At 41.7% G+C, this 19,765-nt stretch overlaps 2 protein-coding genes across 2 annotated transcripts; both read right to left on the bottom strand.

The window, feature by feature from the left end:
* Window positions 1-125: 125 nt before the first annotated feature.
* Window positions 126-1,595, bottom strand: LOC115692093 (mitogen-activated protein kinase kinase kinase 20-like). The gene has a single exon (XM_030618852.2). It carries the CDS (start codon window positions 1,517-1,519, stop codon window positions 395-397), a length of 1,125 nt encoding a protein of 374 aa, XP_030474712.1. The 5' UTR covers window positions 1,520-1,595; the 3' UTR covers window positions 126-394.
* Window positions 1,596-14,378: 12,783 nt separating this feature from the next.
* On the bottom strand, window positions 14,379-15,800 carry LOC115692092 (mitogen-activated protein kinase kinase kinase 20-like). The gene has a single exon (XM_030618851.2). The coding sequence runs from the start codon at window positions 15,712-15,714 to the stop codon at window positions 14,590-14,592; it is 1,125 nt and encodes a 374-aa protein (XP_030474711.1). The 5' UTR covers window positions 15,715-15,800; the 3' UTR covers window positions 14,379-14,589.
* Window positions 15,801-19,765: the final 3,965 nt, after the last annotated feature.

Here is a 19,765-nt window from a genome sequence, read left to right as displayed (position 1 = left end):
TGGCAACTGCTTCACTGCAATCGATGAACTGTTTCTGAGCGACAAAACAGCATTCCACAGTAAAGTCGCCAATCAAAAAGAAAAGCTGCCGAGCATTTTACAGTCCAGCTTGCTTGCAAATCTAATTGCACAGCCGCAAAAAAGATTATGATTTTTCCGTTTCAATTGCATCAAACAAAAGTATCTGTCTGTACAGCACATCTCTCCTCTGTAATAACCGAATCAATATCCACACTCGCTAAAGTAAAGGGCAAAAACATAAAAAAAAGAATCAGTTGAATCAGGACCCTCGGATTGACCCCCAACAAAAAAGAAAAAATTTCTCCCAATACTCTGCTCTGTATGCTCTGTTCTAGCTAAGCTGACTCTGCTTTCGGAACTGGAAGGGCTCCGATCATCTCACGGTCACCCAACCCTCCGAATGTTCCCAATTGGGCCTCTCCCGGCTCGCCAACTCGCCAATCCAATCGATCGCCGATGAAGAATCCGCCGAGATCTCCAACGCAGCGAGCTCTCCAGTGAACGACGGATCAGAATCCGTCTCCGTCGAGGGCGAAAGCGAGCCTGATTCCCAGCTCCTTCTTGAACATTGCACCGAAGCCCAGTCTTGGAAATCGAAGTGGCACCTCGGAGAGGAATCCTCGAATTCGATTCCGCAATCTCTTACAACGTCCTCGTCATTGTTGACGCCGTCGTGGGCAAGGAAGGGGTGCTTCAAGAGCATACGGGCTGTCCACCTCTTCTTCGGGTTCTTTGCGAAGCACTTCATCAAGAAGTCCTTCCCCTGCTCGGACAGTCCCTCGGGCATCTCTGGGATTGCGTCTCCGACCCCAATTTTGATCATGAGGGCGTACGCGTTCAACTCGACCCGCGACCCCCATGCCGGCCTCCCCGTCGCCATCTCTACCACCGCGCACCCGAGCGCCCAGACGTCCGACGACGGCTCGTACTCGTTGCGGTTCACCGACTCGGGGGCCATGTACATGGGCGTGCCCCGCCACTCGAACCCGCCCTGTTTCCCGCCCTTCGCCAACCGCTCGCCAGCTCTCTTCGCGAGGCCGAAATCGGCGATCTTGACTTCTTCGGCACCGTTGGGGAATACGAGGATGTTCTGGAGCTTGACGTCGCAGTGGACGAACCCTTTGGAGTGGACGAACTCCAGGCCCTCCAGGATCGACCTCGTGTGGCGTCTGATCTCGGCCTCCGAGAGGGGCTTCCCCCTGGACTTCATGCTGTCGGCGAGGCTGCCGCCGGCGGCGTACTCGAGGAGGACGTTGTAGAGCTCCTGGTCGCCGCGCTCGGCGGTGATCGAGTCGCCAAAGCAGCGGACGATCCGGGGGCAGTCGCCGAGTTCGCTGAGAACCTGCCTCTCGTGCTTGAGGGAGGAAGAGAGGGCGGCGTCGCAGGACTTGACGGCCATCAACGGAGGGCTGTCGGAGGGGCAGGTTTTGGCGAGCGCGGCGAGGTGGACGGTGGCGAAGCTGCCGTGGCCAATCTCTTTGCCACGGACCCAATCCATGGTGTGGGTTTCGCGAATCTTGAGAGGGTTTTCAGAGGTTTTTGAGAGAAGCTTTTAGAGAGAGAGAGAGAGAGAGAGAGAGAGAGAGAGGGAGGGAGTGCGCGCGCGCTCTTTATCTGTTTTCTGTGAGTGTGGGGGTTATAGCTTTTGCTTGGTGAGGAAGAATGAAACAGAGAAGAGGCGGGTACGCGTGTTTTTTATACTGACGAGGAAAGCAGGAGGAGATCCATTATATTATATTATATTATATTTTATTTTATATATGCCTTTTAAAAAAAAAACAGTTTATGTGGTATGGAGACGAGGGCGTTTTTATTATTTTTCTCGGTTGGATTGGAATGGGCACGTGAAAGATAAGATTGTCGAGGGGGGGAGGCCCAGACGAGTTTCCTCATATAGCGTACCCGTCGCCCAAAAAATAAAAAAAGCTTCTTTTTTTTCCATATAATAGCTTTAATAATCTTTTTAAGATAACTTATTAACGAAACTCAAGGAAATGTTAAGCATCGCTCGAGTATGAACATGTTTTTCAATGCACTAGATATGACACATTTCTTTTTGGTAACACCGCGAATTTAATAAGGATTGGTTTGATGTGGCAAAGTGCAAGGGATTATTTAAATTAGTAGGCTCATTAATGTATCCGGTAGGAATTTACCATATGACATATAGTTTACAGATTTCGTATCTAATTTTAATATTATGGGTGAGCACCAATTCATCATAGACATTGGAATCGAACCGGACTGACCTTACCAAGCCGGTTTTGGTTCGATTCATTGGCTATTACCAGTCCGATTCCCAATTCTAGATGCGGAACTAAATCGATAAACATTTCTTTTTATTTCGTAATTCCTTTCGTTACTTTTGGCGGATGGGAATTTCTCTTATTTGCTTGACTAAGGGATGAGTTGGACATTTCGTAATTGCTTTGTATTTCTCTTTGTTTTGTACCATACTTATCGTCGTTTTGTTGGTCTACTATTTTTCTGCAACTGCTATTTGTCTTGATTGTGAATAAGAGGATGTTTTTCTAAAATGTGTCCTTTCAAGGAATTAAAAAATAATGAAACAAAAAAAAAAGAATTAGTCAATTCTTGGATAGACCCCGGAATCAAATCGGACCCATAGGGTCAATTTCAGGATATACTTGATAGATTCCAAGTTCTAGATCTAAAACCTACCCATTCTACAAAACCTCACCCGTACTTAGTATCTCTAATATGACTCATTAACATATGAATGATAACACTACAGATAACAAAACGGGTGCACAAAATAGATTTACTAAGTCATGCGAGAAAATCTTTTTGCATGCTTGAATAGATTTACTAGTTGATGCGCCGAAAACTTTTGTATGGAAAGTATCTTGTTTTTTTGTAATACTATGGAAAGTTTCTTGTTGAACATCTCGATTTCAAGTGAATCCAATCTTTCAAGATTGAGTAATTATTGCACATAGGCCATGATATAAACCCGGATAAAAAATCCGTAACAATCCAAGAAAGAGACAAATTCAAATTAAAACCCTCGATTGTATATGATCAGTTCCATTCATCGCGTACTCTATAAAACCGAGTCTTATTGAGTACTGATGGAAGCGAATCGGAAGTATCTTCATGCACGAAACATCAAACCAGAAATCACTGAGCAAGGAACATGGTTGCCCAACTTGGGTATTGATTGAAGTGAACTAAAAAGCCTGTTCCTCAAGTTGGCAACTCTATCAGCACATGATCTAGCAGAGCTGCACGAGTGCCTTGAATTCGGTGACTCGTCTCCCCCCTCATCTTCAAGTTAGCTGTCTACTTATTACACACTCCCCCATCCCTCTTGGCACTATCGCATTAAATAAATGAAATTATTAAGTAAATAATAAAAAAATAAGAAATCGATAAATATCCCATCATCTTTAATGCAACCTTTGTCGCGTAACAGTAACAGCCTTAATATAGACATCTAAATAATTTGTTTTTTTAACCTAAAACTTGACATTATGCTTGGGATTTAAGAAGGTTTTGGTGGCCCCACTTAGGGTTAGATGAAGACAAAGAAGAAGAAGAAGAAAACTGAAGTCCATCGCGGACTTGCCGGTCAAATTGATTGGCCCGCCTTCGCATCACTGTCATGACATGCAGATGGTTTGGAGAACGTGATGAAGCTGGCTTTCTTGTAATGGCAAAATTGATTTTTTTGTACTTATTCAAGGGGAAAAATAGATCGGAAGTGATTTTTTTTTTATGACAATTGACAGCTAAAAGAGGAGATAGATCTTGTGATAAGGTAACTAAATTTTTACGTTAGTTGATTCTCATATGACGAGAAGATAGTCCCATGTTAGGTAGATTATTTCTCGGATCCATGAAATTTCCACTTAATTTTATGAACTCGATACACGAGTCAACAAAGCGTAAATACGGAATTATTTATATTAAGGTGGGAAAGTAAACATTTGTCGAGCGTTCAGTGCATGCACGTGATTGGACCTGGATGGTTTTTTTTTCTTTACTTAATAAAAAGTAAACACACCGGATCGAGATGATTAAGTAATTTTCAATGACATTAAAAAGCTAACTAAATGATCGATCCTGGTTCTCGATTTTGAAATCCTTGAACCGGTATTATACCTCTTATACCTTATTGAAAAAATGATTTTATTAATGAGTGCCCTCAAGAATGGCTTTTAAGCAACAAATTAAGGAAATTTCACAGTTTTCAATAAACTAGTTGTTACACGTACAATAAATAACGGTGCCTTGAAAATTGAATTATTCCAAATAAAGTGAACTTCAAAAGTGCCCCGTGGCCAATCATTAACAAAAGCATGAAGAAATAACAAGTTGCAAATGACAAGTACGAGGTTAATTCGTGCCAGTTTACTAACAAGAAATTACGTAACACAAGCTACAAAAAATATCATATCTATAACATTTTCTTGCTTGGTGACATGACATTACCGGCCGGCACTAACTAGCCTCCCCGGGCATTAAAAAATAGGATGCTCGCGATTGGGATGCTCGGGTTGCACCACAATTATTGCTCATTTCAAGCAAGTCCGTTATTGCCATGCTACCGAATGCGAATTTATGCCTAGTACACAAGCCATATCTACCCCACTCCAATCGGAAACGAGCCTTGAACCGGCCATTTCATTTTTAAGCCAATTCCGCGGATAATCGGTTTAACTTCCGTTTTCAACTTTTCCAAACCGGAACTTAAGGGTGGCTTGCAAAAGTTCTAAACTGATGACCCCTACAACGAATCACCAAATATTAGTAGGAAACACGTAGCAGAATGCAAAATCACTAAAATATTTCCAGCACCGGAATTAAATTACGCATCATTGTTCACATGATTACGACTTGAATTATGAGATTCATAAGAAAAGAATCGACACTCTATTCTTATGCAGAGCGTGCCAACGTGTGTCTGCAAAATCTTGTGTTCTTGGCAGCACAAGTACAGGACTTTCTCTTCCTTGAGCTGACCATCCTTGTGAACATTAAGGTTCCCTCTGTTCACACACCGGCGTGAGACACGTGTTGCTCTTTGTTGACCATGACCCAACGTCATTGCTGACCTAACTCAGTCACCGGCGAAAATTACCCCGATTAGAAAGTCACCTTACTACAGCTATGTCGAAAATCGTGGACTTAATTCGGTACGTGAAAGTTAGATCCAAGATGTTACATTTAGATTCTTAAGATTAGACTAATGATGTTATGAAAATGCGGCGGACGAAAAAATTTGGTACATACAAGCCTCGCCCCTAAAGCTTTTATCCTTTTTTCACGAGTTAATTAGTTTTATTATACGATGACTCCAATCTGCAACATGAAATTTTGACGTCGGGGACATATCATCAGTCTTACTAAACCTCACAAGATCAATCTAATGGGAACTATACTCTCTTATATTAGGAGTTTTTTTCTTTAAATTGAATAATGACCCTCAATTAGTGCTCCAAACTTTGCGAAGTTATCTTACAGAAGGGTTAAGACAATTGAAATAAAAGGATTTAAAACACGCGGCTTTCAAGGATTATGGCTAATGACAACTACTTTGGATCTTATTCCTTATTTTTATATTTTTATTTAGATGGACCCGTGCACTATTCAGCTACTTATGACCTGTTTATACCAAAAACTTAATCAAGTTATCATAATCCGCATGATATCGATTTGAGTATATAACCTGAAGCCAGGTAAAGGAACTATCGACAGGATGCTTATTACAGGAGTCCTCATTGATGGCCATACTGGTCATGGGAGTTTTTTGCCGATGTTCATACTTATCCGATGACGATTGGCTAAAGATTCTCATAATAGAGTTGACTAAATGCTGATAAAAGCGAAGGCATCGATTGAATGGCATCAACCGACAATTAGATAAGAAATCATGTGAAAACTAACCATTTTGCGGGCAAATCGGATGGGAGATTCAAGCATAGTGGCATTCAAATTAGAAAGTGCCTGTAGAATAGACAATAGAGCACAACAGAAGTTGGAGAATCAAGACACGACTCTGAAGGAGTAACTGCCTGGAGGTTAGACATCGTGGCAACGTGAAAATATTGAGGCGAAAACTTTGGAGATGTGAAGACATGGATGAAATCACTGAAAAACTGCTTATGGGCGGTTACATTGTAAACACTATAAATATTGACACTTGTGTGTCGTAGGTTCCTTGCAAAACAATCAAAACCTATTATCTTTCAATTCCTATATCATAGTTGTAGTTTTCAAATATCTCGTCGTCGATTAAATTCTGACGCTGTATATTGTTGTTATCTCGCTTTGTCCTTGACTAAATTTCGACAAAATATTGTGTATTTTGACTTGGATTAAATTCCGTTGAAGAATGATTCTCGATTAAATTTCGATTAAATTTCAAATGTCATGTCTGGAATCGCCACAGGATTTGTCCTCTTTGAAGAATGATTTTCGATGAAGGTATTTCGTAGTCAAGGCCAAATAAAATAAGGAATAGTGGGAGACTATTTAGTTTGATGAAACTTGTTTTTCTTAGGAGCGAACAAATGGTAGGTGTACCTTCCTCGACCAAACGAGACTCGACCGATTATTCCTTGGAATTATTCACGTTTTCCTAAACGTCAATTTTGAACGATGTCAATGAACATGTCTAGGAAGAACGTGAAGTTTTCCCTTTTTCAGAGAAGAAAACAAAGTTCGGGGCATACGCTCGTGGAAAATGTCAAAGCCACCAGATCTCAAAACGACTGGAACGACCAACACGTGCGGGCGAATTGCGTCTCGAAAGCGACAAAGGAGGTTCGACAACGAGAGGAAAACGTGATGAACATATTGACTGATTTTTTATTCTTATTTTCCAATTGATTAACTTTATTTTATATATTTCTAGGTATGTACATGCGATCTTTGGATAAATGGCACGGTCAAAGGGGGGGTCTCAGTGCATTCACACACATTATTATTATTATTATTATTATTATTATTATTATCTTTGACCAACCATTCTCACCCACTATCATCTGAATCCCTCCTAATTATTGGTCATATAAATTAATTAAGTGAACGACATGGTAAAAGAATGGCTTAATCCATTTTTCTTAATGGTTGGTGTCGGCTAGAGGTGAGCGGTTCCAGGTTCCTTACAGGTTCCACATGGAACCTGGAACCTACCATCGGATACAAGTTCCTCATATTTTGGAACCTAGAATCTACCCGTCGAAACTTGAAACCTGAAACCTACCTATAAAATGAAAGCCCAGACTAGTGATTCCGGATTATATACTCATCATCTAATGTCATGAAACATTGAAGGATCACGAGAAAACAGGTTCAGGTTCCAGGCTCTACCTACTTAGAACCTGGAACCTATCCAACGAAACAGATTCCCCAGTTTTTTAAATTTAGAACCTATCATGCATACCTTGGAACCTGAAACGTGGAACCTACAGGGTCCCATTGGTCTGGTTCTCAAGTTCGAGGATAGAACCTGAAATCATGCTCACCACTAGTGTCAGCTAGCCAGGAATCTTTCATGCCTTGGTTCAATTGAAGGCCGATCAACCACCCCCAAAATATGTGGATTTGGAAAAGCTTTTTCAACAAATTAAAATAAAATAAACCCATTAAAGTTTCTATCTCGAACCAATTTCACAAATTAGCTTGGTTTCGATTTTGAATATTTAATTTAAAAATTAAAAAGAAAAATTTGATGTTTAATTTGTCGGTTCTACCTTTTGACCAATTCTAGAGGAAAAAAGAACCATCTCCCGGAAAATATTAGCCATAGTCTAAAAAGCAAGGGGATATTGATAATATCATAAATGTAATGAGCTCATCGATTTGGTTTGATTGGACCTGAAAATTTGGTGAAATCAATACCAAACTAAATTCGGTATTTTTCACTGTCCTTCGTATTGAAATCGGATGACGTAAAAAACTTGGCTTTCACATTTCGACGTTTGATTTTGTTTGAACACGATATAAACTTGAATTGCCCCTATTGGCTTACTATGCTAATGCCATACAATATAATATATTACTTTCCCCTAAAGATAGCCAACATGTCTTATGTAATTTTTTTATAAGTTTTCATAATAGTTGAATATAATGAGTTATTACTATGTTAAAATTACATAAGACATGTTGGCACTCTTTAGGGATAATAAATAAATTATTGGAAAAAAAAATAGGTATTAGCAAACAGACAAACTTATTCCGACTGGGGCAACGGGTTGGCCATGTTTTTGGGGGAAAGGGGTATTAATAGCTGCGTCTATGTGGATAGGCACTATACCTTAAATAGTGAAAGATTATGATGGGCAAGACATAACTATTTATAAAAAGAAAATCAAGGACTGCCCATTGTAAAGACTCATGTTCGATGGAACCTGTCGTTCCTATGGAAGTCGCACAGGCAGCCTCCCCTTCTCCATGCCCTGGGAGCGAGGTTACTAAGGAATTGATCCTTGAACTTTGGCCCAATGTGAAATGTAATTCTTGAACTTTTAATTTGTTCAATGTAGTCCTTAAACTTTAATCCAATGTGCAATGTGGTCCTTAAACTTTTAATTTGTTCAACGTGATTCATAAATTTTTTATACATGTTCAATTTAATCCCTGAACTGTATTAAAATATTTAATATAGTCATTCTATTAATTCAAGTCCAGGGACTATATTTAACATTTTCATATAGTTCATGGACTAAATTAAATATGTATCAAAAGTCCGGGGATAACATTGAATAAATTAAAAGTTCAGGGATCACATTGAATATTTGGCTAAAGTTCAGGGATTACATTGAATAAATTAAAAGTTTATGGACTAAATTGCACATTAAACCAAAATTCAGAGACTGTTTGTGTCATTATCCCTTCAATTTATTGTCCAACTGAAAATAATCACTTTGTATGTTAACAATTTCCTCGTATGTTGAGCGCTCCCAGTCTTAGGAAAAGTCAAAACAAGTGTTCATGTGGGTCAAGTGGATTGATTTGATCATACTAGCGGAATTGATACATCATCCAATTGGAGCAAAAAAAATTATATATTTTATTTTGTTTCCATGTGCAAGTGGAAGTGGAAACCTAACATCTTCCATTTTAATCTGGATTAGAACGAAGGACCTCCAGAAAAAAAGAAAAGAAAAAAAAAGAAGCACATCGCTTTGCAGTCCCTGACTTGATCCATTGAACCCACAAAACATTAAGGCTGTGTTCGTTTGCAGAAAAATATTTTTCCGAAAAACATTTTTCGCGTTTTCCTATGTTCGGGGGCGGAAAATGTTTTCCGCTTCCCCACCCTCAAATCCTTCGTTGTTTTGAGGAAAATGATTTCCTCTTTTCATAAAGAGGAAATCATTTTCCCCAAAGTGAAGGCAAAATTGCCCATGGGAGGGAAAATATTTTCCGTGGAAGAGGAAGTTGATCGCCGGTCACCGCCGTTGCGGCCGCCCGCCCGCCGCCGCCGCCGCCGCCGCCCCGCCGCGGTCGCCGCCGCCCGCCCGCCGCCCGCCGCCGCCGCCCGGCCGCCGCCGCGCCCGGTCGCCGCCCGCGCCCGGTTGGCGGTCGCCGCCCGGTCGCCGCGCCCGCCGGTCGCCGGCCGCCGCCCGGTCGCCCGGCCGCCGCCGCCCGCCGCCACCGGTTACCGTCGCCGCGGCTGCCGGTCGACGGCCACCCGCCGTCGCCGCCGCCGTCGCCGCCGCCGCCGCCGCCACCGGTCGCCGGTCGCCGACGAAAAATATTTTCCGAAACTTTTTCATATTGATCGCCGAGCACCGGAAAATTATGTTCCGGGAAAACATTTTCCAGGAAAATGACTTCCGGGAAAATATTTTCCAAAAGGAGAATATTTTCCGCCAAACAAACGGAGCCTAAATCTTAATCAAGGATCTTAATCCGTTTCGTCACTACTCTGCTAAGCATTAACCAAGATAAGCTTAAGCATGTTTAGCAACTAGCAAGAAGGTCGGATCGATCAAACGAATATTTGTTGAATTTGCCGAGTTACCCAAAAAAGATTATAATTATCCAGTGCATTAAAAACTTGTGCATGCTCGAGCGATCCTTCAGCTCCATTTTTTTTGAGGAAATTAAGTAATTTAAAAACTATTTTTCTAAAAACGATCGCTTGTACCGCTTAAAATAATTAGTTAATAGAAAATATTTTTATTATCGACAATAATTTCTATCTAAATTTTTTCAAGAACAATAAAAATATTTATCTTTCATTTTTTTTATAAACAATATAAGTGATCATTTTTAGGAAACTATTTTTCAGATCAATCATTTTTCGCAAAACAAATGAAACTTTAGTATTTTCTTGAATATCATTCATGAGTTAGCTTAAAATACTAATAAAGCTATCAAAAGGGACAGCTTCTCTCGTGATTTGCACAATCTATTATATATCGGAGTCACTGACAAGAAATTTGACGTTCGCTAATTAAGATTTAACGTGGACTAATGAAAATTGTAAATTCCACGTGGCGTGCAAAGTGAATAATTATCTCGTAATCCCTTCACAATTCACGCCAAACAGGTTTCAGTTTCTTTTATTTCTTTCTTTCATTCATTTTTCCCAAATTAAAGAATCTAGAACTGAAATCCGCTATTTCAGCCAAATGAGAAAACTCTTGTGGGTCTTCCCCCCTCGATATTATTATATTTTACGTGCTCATTTCAAAATCTAACCGAAACGAAATAACAATAAATAAATAAAAAAATGGCCTCATCTTCCTAATCACAAATAAAATTGAAAAAATAAATAAATAGTAATAATTATAAAATTTAAAAAACAAAGAGCCCGGCCATTCTCTCTCTCTCTCTCTCTCTCTCTCTCTCTCTCTCTCTCTCTCTCTCTCTCTCTCTCTCTCTCTCTCTCTCTCTCTTAAAACTTCTCTAGAAACCCCGTAAACACTCTCAAGATTCGCGAAACCATGGATTGGGTCGGTGGCAAAGAAATTGGCCACGGCGGCTTCGCCACCATCCACCTCGCCATGCCAGCCAAAAACTATCCCTCCCACCACCCTTCGGTGATGGCCATCAAGTCCTGCGACGCGGTCCTCTCTTCCTCCCCCTGGCACAAGAGGCGGGTCCTGAGTGAACTCCGCAAGTGGCCCACTCGGATGGTCCACTAGGGCTTATACAATTTTCACCAATATATTTCATGAACTTGCAGATAATGGAATGGGATAAGTGTATTAGAGTTCTTGAAACTTATCACGAAAATGAAATGTAGTCCTAAAATTTTCAAAATGTGCAATCAAGTCCTAAAACTTATTAAGTTTGTGCAATCAAATACTTCCATTAACTCTGTCCAACTTGACAAATGGAAAATGCTAACGAGTTTTAAGATTTGGTTACATTTTTTGAAAGTTGCAGGACTCAATATCACTATGATGACAAGTTTAAGAACTCGATTGCACTCTTTGTAAATTTTAGTACTCAATTACATTTTCGTTACGAGTTTTACGACTTTCGATGCACTTATCTCTAGTAAAATCGAAACCTTCCACTCGAGTTTTTCCAATCGGGTCCTTCTGTGGCTAATTCCGGCACGGTTGAAGCTGTCACATTTGTCAATGTCGACCGGAAATACTATCTGAAAAAAAGCAGACGATATCGATGCCACCTGGAACGATCAATTTGTGACGACACAAACGACAATGCAAGATTCGATGGAAGCAAACTTTCTGATGGCTTTTCATCCCTCTGTGGCCACGGGTTGACGAATAGAAGTGTGGGGGGGCGCACTTTTTGGGTCAAAGATATACCAAAATTCGGAACATGGGGAGGGAATCGACCGGTGGAGCCATGCCAGAAAGATCGCCGCAACTTGGCGACGTCGCCGTCAAAGCGAAGGAGCGCTCGAGCCTCGTGCAGCACCGAAAGGCCAAAAGCAAAAACCAACGGCCAGAGAAGAAAACGGCGCCTGCCGCATCATCGTCCTCCTCCTCCTCGTCATCTGTAAATCACCGACACACGAAAGATCAGAAGAAAAAAGATCCTCACAACTTGGGTCACTGCATTTGGGTCCCACCTCCCTTTGCCCGAGCACGAAAAGGCGCCGATCTGGATTGCGCGCACTCCGCAAAGTGCGCAGCTGCACAGAAATAACTCCCTCCGGCGGGTGGGCCGCCACCATTCGGGTGCATCCGGTGGCCGTCCATCCATATCGGCGACGGCTGCACGTTCCGTCGTCTTCCCATTTCGCTGCCCTTTTCTGATGGGATTGACTTTAGTTCTTTATTCCGTACGTAATAAAGAAGAAAAAAAAAAAAACTCGAGTTCGTGACCGATAAAAAGGCGTCTCATACATCGAAACGTAGTTAACCCGAAATTAGCGTCGTGTTAACGAAAAGATTTACTCGAGATTTTGACTAAAACATTTATCGGAAAAATCGACACGTCGAGAATCGTGACGGGTCTTTTACGAAACTTTGCTAACTTGAGCTCTCGGGGCGGTTTTAAGGGAACGCAGCAAAGTTTCGACTATTGCCGAAACCCAAGTCAACCGAGGCTTCTCAAGATCGTGGAATCTAAAGCTCACGTGGGGCTTTCACGTGCGCAGACCAAATCCCTACCGTTTCTTCGTTGCTTCCCCCAACACAACGTAAGTAAATAAAAAAAATAGAAAATAAAAATGGACTTCTGTTTTTCGACAGCGTGCTGGATTTAAATGTTTTTCATTGCGACGGGTTTGGATGGTTCGTGAGAAATGTCAAAAGGATATTTACCTCTTTCATCCCTCGCCGCCGCATGAATTTCGGGAAGGACCAAATCAAAGATTGTCGTTTAGGTTTTTGCATCTGGTGCACGCCTCTTTTTGACTGGCTTTTAGCTCATTCGTGACGTCAAAAAATAACCGCGTGGATTCATTCCAGAGGCCGCATGGATTCACTCATGAGATGAATGGGATTCATAAGGACATCGACGATGGTCGTGTTTCGACTTTGTTAGTGTACATTCCTTTTGAAAGACACTACTTTTGTAAAGATGACAAGATCACATACATGTACCATTTTTATAAAAACGTCGTGCTTATATTTGTATCTGGTGAGGCGTATCGCGTGAAATTGATTCGCAATTCTATTTCATCCTAGTGGGTATGGGAAATAAGGTGCATCTCCAAATTGTTGTTATGTATAGCAGCAGCAACCATCATGGCAAACTCAAGGCCGCTCTCCTCTAGTTGCCTCTTTTAGATCAACTATAATGGCAATTTCCCCCCAAAACTACGTTGATCATGAGATGCGTAGTAGATACTTGATACATTCACCCAAGGAGATTATCAAAAAAAAACTTAAGTCCAAACTCTTCAATGTATCCAATTAGATTCGCCTTCGTTCAAAACCTTAAGAAAATAAGTTATGAGTTAATTGTGATATATTAATTGCTCCACACTATCCTAACTTTTTTATATTGGACTTTTTTTTAACACCATTAACACTTGAACTTTAAGACACAAGGTGAAGAAAACCTCTAAGAAAATGTGAGAGATACTAAAACAAATATTAACATGTATAGGGATGAATGTCCAAACATTCTTAAACCTATTATATGACGGTCAATTCAATTATAAAATTTTTCAATTTTGTCAATTTAGTATAAAACCTTTTGACAAATTGCAATGTAGTCCTTTTGACCTATTTTGATCGGAAATCACTGACATGGACGCTAGCCATCTTACTTGGCATAGCCTGTGTGACGTGGACGATCTTTTACAATTTTTATATTTTATAAATATTTATTCTTGTTTTTCCTTTTCTTTTTGTTATTGTTCCTTCTTCCTCTGACGACTGGCGAAAGAAGAAGGATAGTCGTCAAAGGAAGAAGGAACAAAACAAAAAAGAAAAAAAATGTAGAAAATTTTCAAAGAAATAATAAACAAAATTGTCAACGTGAATGTCAGCTGTGCCACCACATAGGACGAGTGGTGCTGACCTTCACGTCAGCGATTTCTGGTCAACATTGGTCGAAAAGACAATATTGTTAATTAGCAGCCATATAATAGATTAGTGTTTTTTTCAACATAATTTTCCCCTAGTATGACTCGCCATTATTGAATTCATAAATAATGCACAAATCTCATATTTGGTTTTGATATAGCCAAATCTGTAATTGAAAATTCAATTACTTAGTTATCCTTAATTGGCAAGTACGGTTCACAAATATATCTCGGAAAGCATTTGTTAGATAACTTAAAAAAAAGAAGTCGTCTTCGTAAAATCGTAACTGCTTCACCGCAGTCGACGATGAACTGTTTCCGAGCAGAAACAGCGCTCTCATCACACGAGAGTCGCCAATCAACTGAAAGGAGTTGCAGAGCATTCACAGTCCAACTTACTTGCACAACTACTTGCAGCCGCAAAAAAAGATATGATTTTTCTGTTCCAATTGCATCACAATAGAATCTGTCTGTACATCTCTCGTCTGTAATAACCGAATCAATATCCACAGTCGTAAAAGAAAACAAAAAACAAAAAACGAATCAACTGAATCAGAGCCCTCGGATTGACCCCCCAAAAAAAAAAATCATCCAAGACCCTGCTCTGTTCTAGCTAAGCCGATGAATTCTGATCATCGAACGGTCACCCAACCTTCGGAATGTTCCCAATTAGGCCTCTCGTGGCTTGCCAATTTACCAATCCGATTGATCGCCGATGAAGAATCCGCTGTGATCTCCAATGCAGTGAGCTCTCCAGTGAATGACGGATCAGAATCCGTCTCAGACGAGGGCGAAAGCGAGCCCGATTCCCAGCTCCTTCTTGAACATTGCACCGAAGCCCAGTCTTCGAAATCGAAGTGGCACCTCGGAGAGGAATCCTCGAATTCGACTCCGCAATCTCTTACAACGTCCTCGTCATCGTTGACGCAGTCGAGGGCAAGGAAGGGGTGCTTCAAGAGCATACGGGCCGTCCACCTCTTCTTCGGGTTCTTTGCGAAGCACTTCATCAAGAAGTCCTTACCCTGCTCGGACAGTCCCTCGGGCATCTCTGGGATTGCGTCTCCGACCCCGATTCTGATCATGAGGGCGTAGGCGTTCGACTCGGCCCGCGACCCCCATGCCGGCCTCCCCGTCGCCATCTCTACCACCGCGCACCCGAGCGCCCAGACGTCCGACGGCGGCTCGTACTCGTTGCGGTTCACTGACTCCGGCGCCATGTACATGGGCGTGCCTCGCCACTCGAACCCGCCCTGTTTCCCACCCTTCGCCAACCGCTCGCCAGCTCTCTTCGCGAGGCCGAAATCGGCGATCTTGACTTCTTCGGCACCGTTGGGGAATACGAGGATGTTCTGGAGCTTGACGTCGCAGTGGACGAACCCTTTGGAGTGGACGAACTCCAGGCCCTCCAGGATCGACCTCGTGTGGCGTCTGATCTCGGCCTCCGAGAGGGGCTTCCCCCTGGACTTCAGGCTGTCGGCGAGGCTACCGCCGGCGGCGTACTCGAGGAGGACGTTGTAGAGCTCCTGGCCGCCGCGCTCGGCGGTGATCGAGTCCCCAAAGCAGCGGACGATCCGGGGGCAGTCGCCGAGTTCGCTGAGGACCTGCCTCTCGTGCCTGAGGGAGGAGGACAGGGCGGCGTCGCAGGACTTGACGGCCATCAACGGAGGGTGGTCGGAGGGGCAGGTATTGGCGGGCGCCGCAAGGTGGATGGTGGCGAATCCGCCGTGGCCAATCTCTTTGCCACGGACCCAATCCATGGGGTGTGTTTCGCGAATCTTGAGATGGTTTTCAGAGTTTTGAACGCGCTCTTATGCTATCTGTCTGTCAGCGTGGGTCTTTGCTTTGCTTTGCTTTGCTTTGCTTGGCGAGGAAGAATGAAACAGAGGAGACACTGGTACGCGGTTATATACACTGACCAGGAAAGGAGAAGATATTGTTTTTATTATTGTTTATTTGTATTATTTTTATTCACGGACGAGTTTCCTTATATAGCGTACCTCGGTGCTACGTTATTGGTTGCGAATTGTAAATGTATAATATTTTCGCCAGAGATAATTATTCACTTGCGTCCAACAATTTCTTACTTATAATTACTTCGTGTTAGATGTTAATTAGTAGGGGTGAGCGTGGTCCGGGCAGGCGGTTCCCGACATGGAATTAGAAACCGCCCACTAAGGACCGGTTCCGAGAAATTGAAACCGAAAACCGCCCGTTGGTTCCATGGATCCACCCAGGAACCGGACCGCCGGTCCGGTCCGGTTCCCAGGTGGGTCCATAGAACCGGTCCCACCAAGTTTCACGCAAATAGAGGTGACCGAGAGTGAGAGAGGGAGGCGATGAATGGCTAAAGGCGTGGCCGTGAGTTGATGGGAGTTGAGAGTCGAGCTTTAAATTATGGATTTTATGGTTTTCATTTTTCTAAACATGTTTTCTTTTTTTTTGTTGGTCAAAATTTTCCTAAAAAATTATATATATATGTATATATATATTACTGGTCTGGTCCGGGTGGGCGAGTGGGCGATTCCATGCCTAAAACCGGGAATCTGACCGGTACTCACCGGTTCTAGTAAATTATAACCGGGAACCGGACCGGTCCTCAAGGGAACCGCCGGTTCCGGGCCGGTCCGGTCCGGTTCCGGGCGGTTCCCGGTTCCTTTGCACACCCCTATTAATTAGTGAATGATCAAATTTAATTGCACACGTCACGAAACAAGCTTTTGCGTATAATAGCTCTATTATTATTTTAAGATAACTTATTAGAGAAATCCAAGTAAATATTAAGCACCGCTCGAGAATAGACATGTTTTTCAATGCCCAGATATTGTATTCTTTCTTTTGTTAACGAGTTGAATTCTCATTGAAAATTTGTTTAATGTGACAAATTGTCAATGGTTATTTAAATTACGAGGCTCGTTTATGTACCTTGGAGGGATTTTATATACAACCTGTAGTTTGCCCATGTTGTATATGAATCTTCAATCACTAATACTGCCCATCAACATGTAAATGATAATCCCAAAGACATCAAAAGCGATGCATTACATGGATTTGCAAAGTCACGCGATAAATTCTTGTTAGATGCTTAAATAGATTTATCAGTAACGTGCCTTAAGTTTTTGGTATATGGAGTATCTTGTTGAACATCTCGGTTTCCGGTGAATTCAATCTATCAAGATCGAGCAATTATCACGTAGATTCATGAAATGTACCGGATCAAATCAATTACAGCCCAAGAAACAGCTGAATTCGTATAAAAACACTCGATTGTATACTATCAGCTCCATGCATCGCTTCCTCAACAAAACGAGTCAATCGGGTATTGATCGAAGCAAATCGAAAGTACCTTGAAGCACGAGACATCAAGCCAGAAATCCCTGAGCAAGAAACGTGATTTGCCCAACCGGGTGCCGATTGAAGTGAGCTAAGCATGTTCCTCAAGTTGGCAACCCTCTCGGCACATGACCCAGAGCATCACGAGTGCCTCAAATTCAGTGACTTACAACGCGCCCCCCATCACTCTTGACACTATCACATGAATTAAATTAAATTACTAATTAAATAAACGAATAAAATAAGAAATCTGATAATATCCCATCGTGTTTCAGGCAACCTTTGTCGCATAATAATAACAATACTTGACAAATACTTGTGATTTGGGAAGGGTTGTGGCCCCACTGCTTTGTGCTCATCCGCAAGCAAAGTCAGGTTAGATGGAGGAGGAGGAGGAGGAAAGCTGCTGGCTATGGCAGACTTACCGGTCTAATTGATTGGCCCGCCTTTGCATCGCTGTCGTGACATTCAGATTGTTTGGAGCACGTGATGAATCTGGCTTTCCTGTATCAGCAGAATTGATTTTTTTTTTTCGTACTTTATTCAAGGAGAAAATAGATTGGAAGTGAGTTTTCTATATGAATATTTTCAAACGATGAGAAGAAAGTCCCTTCATTAGGTAGATTATTTCTCGGGTCTATGAAATATCCATTATCGGAAGTGAGTTTTCTATATGAATATTTTCAAACGATGAGAAGAAAGCCCCTCCATTAGGTAGATTATTTCTCGGGTCTATTAAATATCTATTAGATTTCATGGACTAGGTAATGCACGCTTGGAATGTGCCGCACGAGACAAAACAAAACAAAACGTTTGGTATTGACATTCTATTCTTTCGAAACAAAACCGGAACCTAACCCCTTAAAAAATCACAAACGAAATTAGTTAAAAGAATGCAAATTGGAATATCTTTTTCTTGTTCTTGATTTCCACACCACACACGAGCTTTTTGAAGAATTGCGGTTGCTGGTTGGGACCCCAAACGTTTGGTATTGACATTCTATTCTCATGCAGAGCTTCCCAACGTGTGACAGCAAAAAATCTTGTGTTTTTGGGCAGAACGAAAACGCGACTTTCTCTTCCTTGAATTGACCATCCGTCCGAACATTAACGTTACCTCTGTTCGCACACATCGACACGAAACGTGGGTTGCTCTCCGTTGACCCTTCACATTTTCCCTTGCATTGACCATGACCCAACGTCATTGCTGACCTAACTAAGTCGCCGGCGATAATTACTCCGAATGATAGAAATTTACCTAATTACAGTTATGTCAATGAAGTGGACCTTAACTCGGTAGGTGAAAGTTAGATCGGAGATGTTACATTCAGATTCTCAAGTGATGGTTAGCTTTCGAGATCTAAAAAGACATGACAAATATGGCCAGTGAAAAACTTTGGAACATACCGGCCTCGCCCTTAAAGCTCTTATCCGATTAAAATTTTTGCATGGGTCAGATTAGTTTTACTATATGTCGACTACAAATCTGCAACACAAAGTTTTTGATGCCTGAGGCATATCATCGGTCTTACTAAACGTCACAGAATCAAACATTTGGTCCGACGAGAACTGTACTCTCATAGAATACGAATCTCTCTTTTTAAAATGAATTACGACCCTCGATTGGTGCTCCTAACTCTGCGATGGGAGTCTGCGTAGTTCTCTTACAGAAGGGCTAAGGAAATTAAAATAGGAGGACTCAAAACACGTGGCTTTGAAGGTTAATGGCTAATGACAACTACATGGCATATCTTATTTCCGATTTTTTTTTTTAATTTCTATTAAGTAATGGACACCTGCACTATTCAAGTGCTCGTGTCCCAAAATATAGGAATAGTGAGTGACTATTGAGTTTGATGAAACTTCCCTTTCTTAGGAGTGAAACAAATGGCAGATACACCTTCCTCGACCAAACGAGAGAGATACTTGGTCGATTTCTTGGAATTATTCACGTTTTCCTAAACGTCAATTTTGAACCACACTTTCGACCAAAAAAAAAATTTTTTTTGAACCACGCTAGCCCAAACGAGGGTTGCCCTCGCCAGCCCAGGCCCGGGCATACCTCACCTGAGGCCGATGGCGAGACCCAGTGGAGGGAAAAAGAAAGAAGAATAAGAAAAGAAGAGAAAAGGAAAACAGAAGAAAACAAAAAAGGGAAAATAAAAGAAAAATAAAAAATGAATAAAAGTATTCGCAAAAAATATTAAAAATTATCTACGTCAGCACCAGCAGTATCGGGTAAGATGACCGGATGGTCTCAATTAACAAATTGTCAAAAAGTTTATGACTCAATTGACAAAAGTGCAATAGATTTATGATTTTTTGAACAATTCCCATGATTCTTTTCTCTTTTTGTCGTTAAATCCTCTCATCTCCCAAAAACTCTTCCCTCCTTTGAAGTTCTCCTATAGACTCTCAGCTTACCGAAGCTGAGAGCTTACTTAGTTTTTGATTTTCTTTTTCTTTGCTTTGATTGTC

This window comes from Syzygium oleosum, unplaced genomic scaffold, assembly GCF_021117445.2.
Source record: "Syzygium oleosum isolate NSW1041296 unplaced genomic scaffold, Sole_v2.1 Sole_v2.61, whole genome shotgun sequence".
Classification (NCBI taxonomy): domain Eukaryota; kingdom Viridiplantae; phylum Streptophyta; class Magnoliopsida; order Myrtales; family Myrtaceae; genus Syzygium; species Syzygium oleosum.
This window is presented reverse-complemented; position numbering and strand designations above follow the sequence as displayed.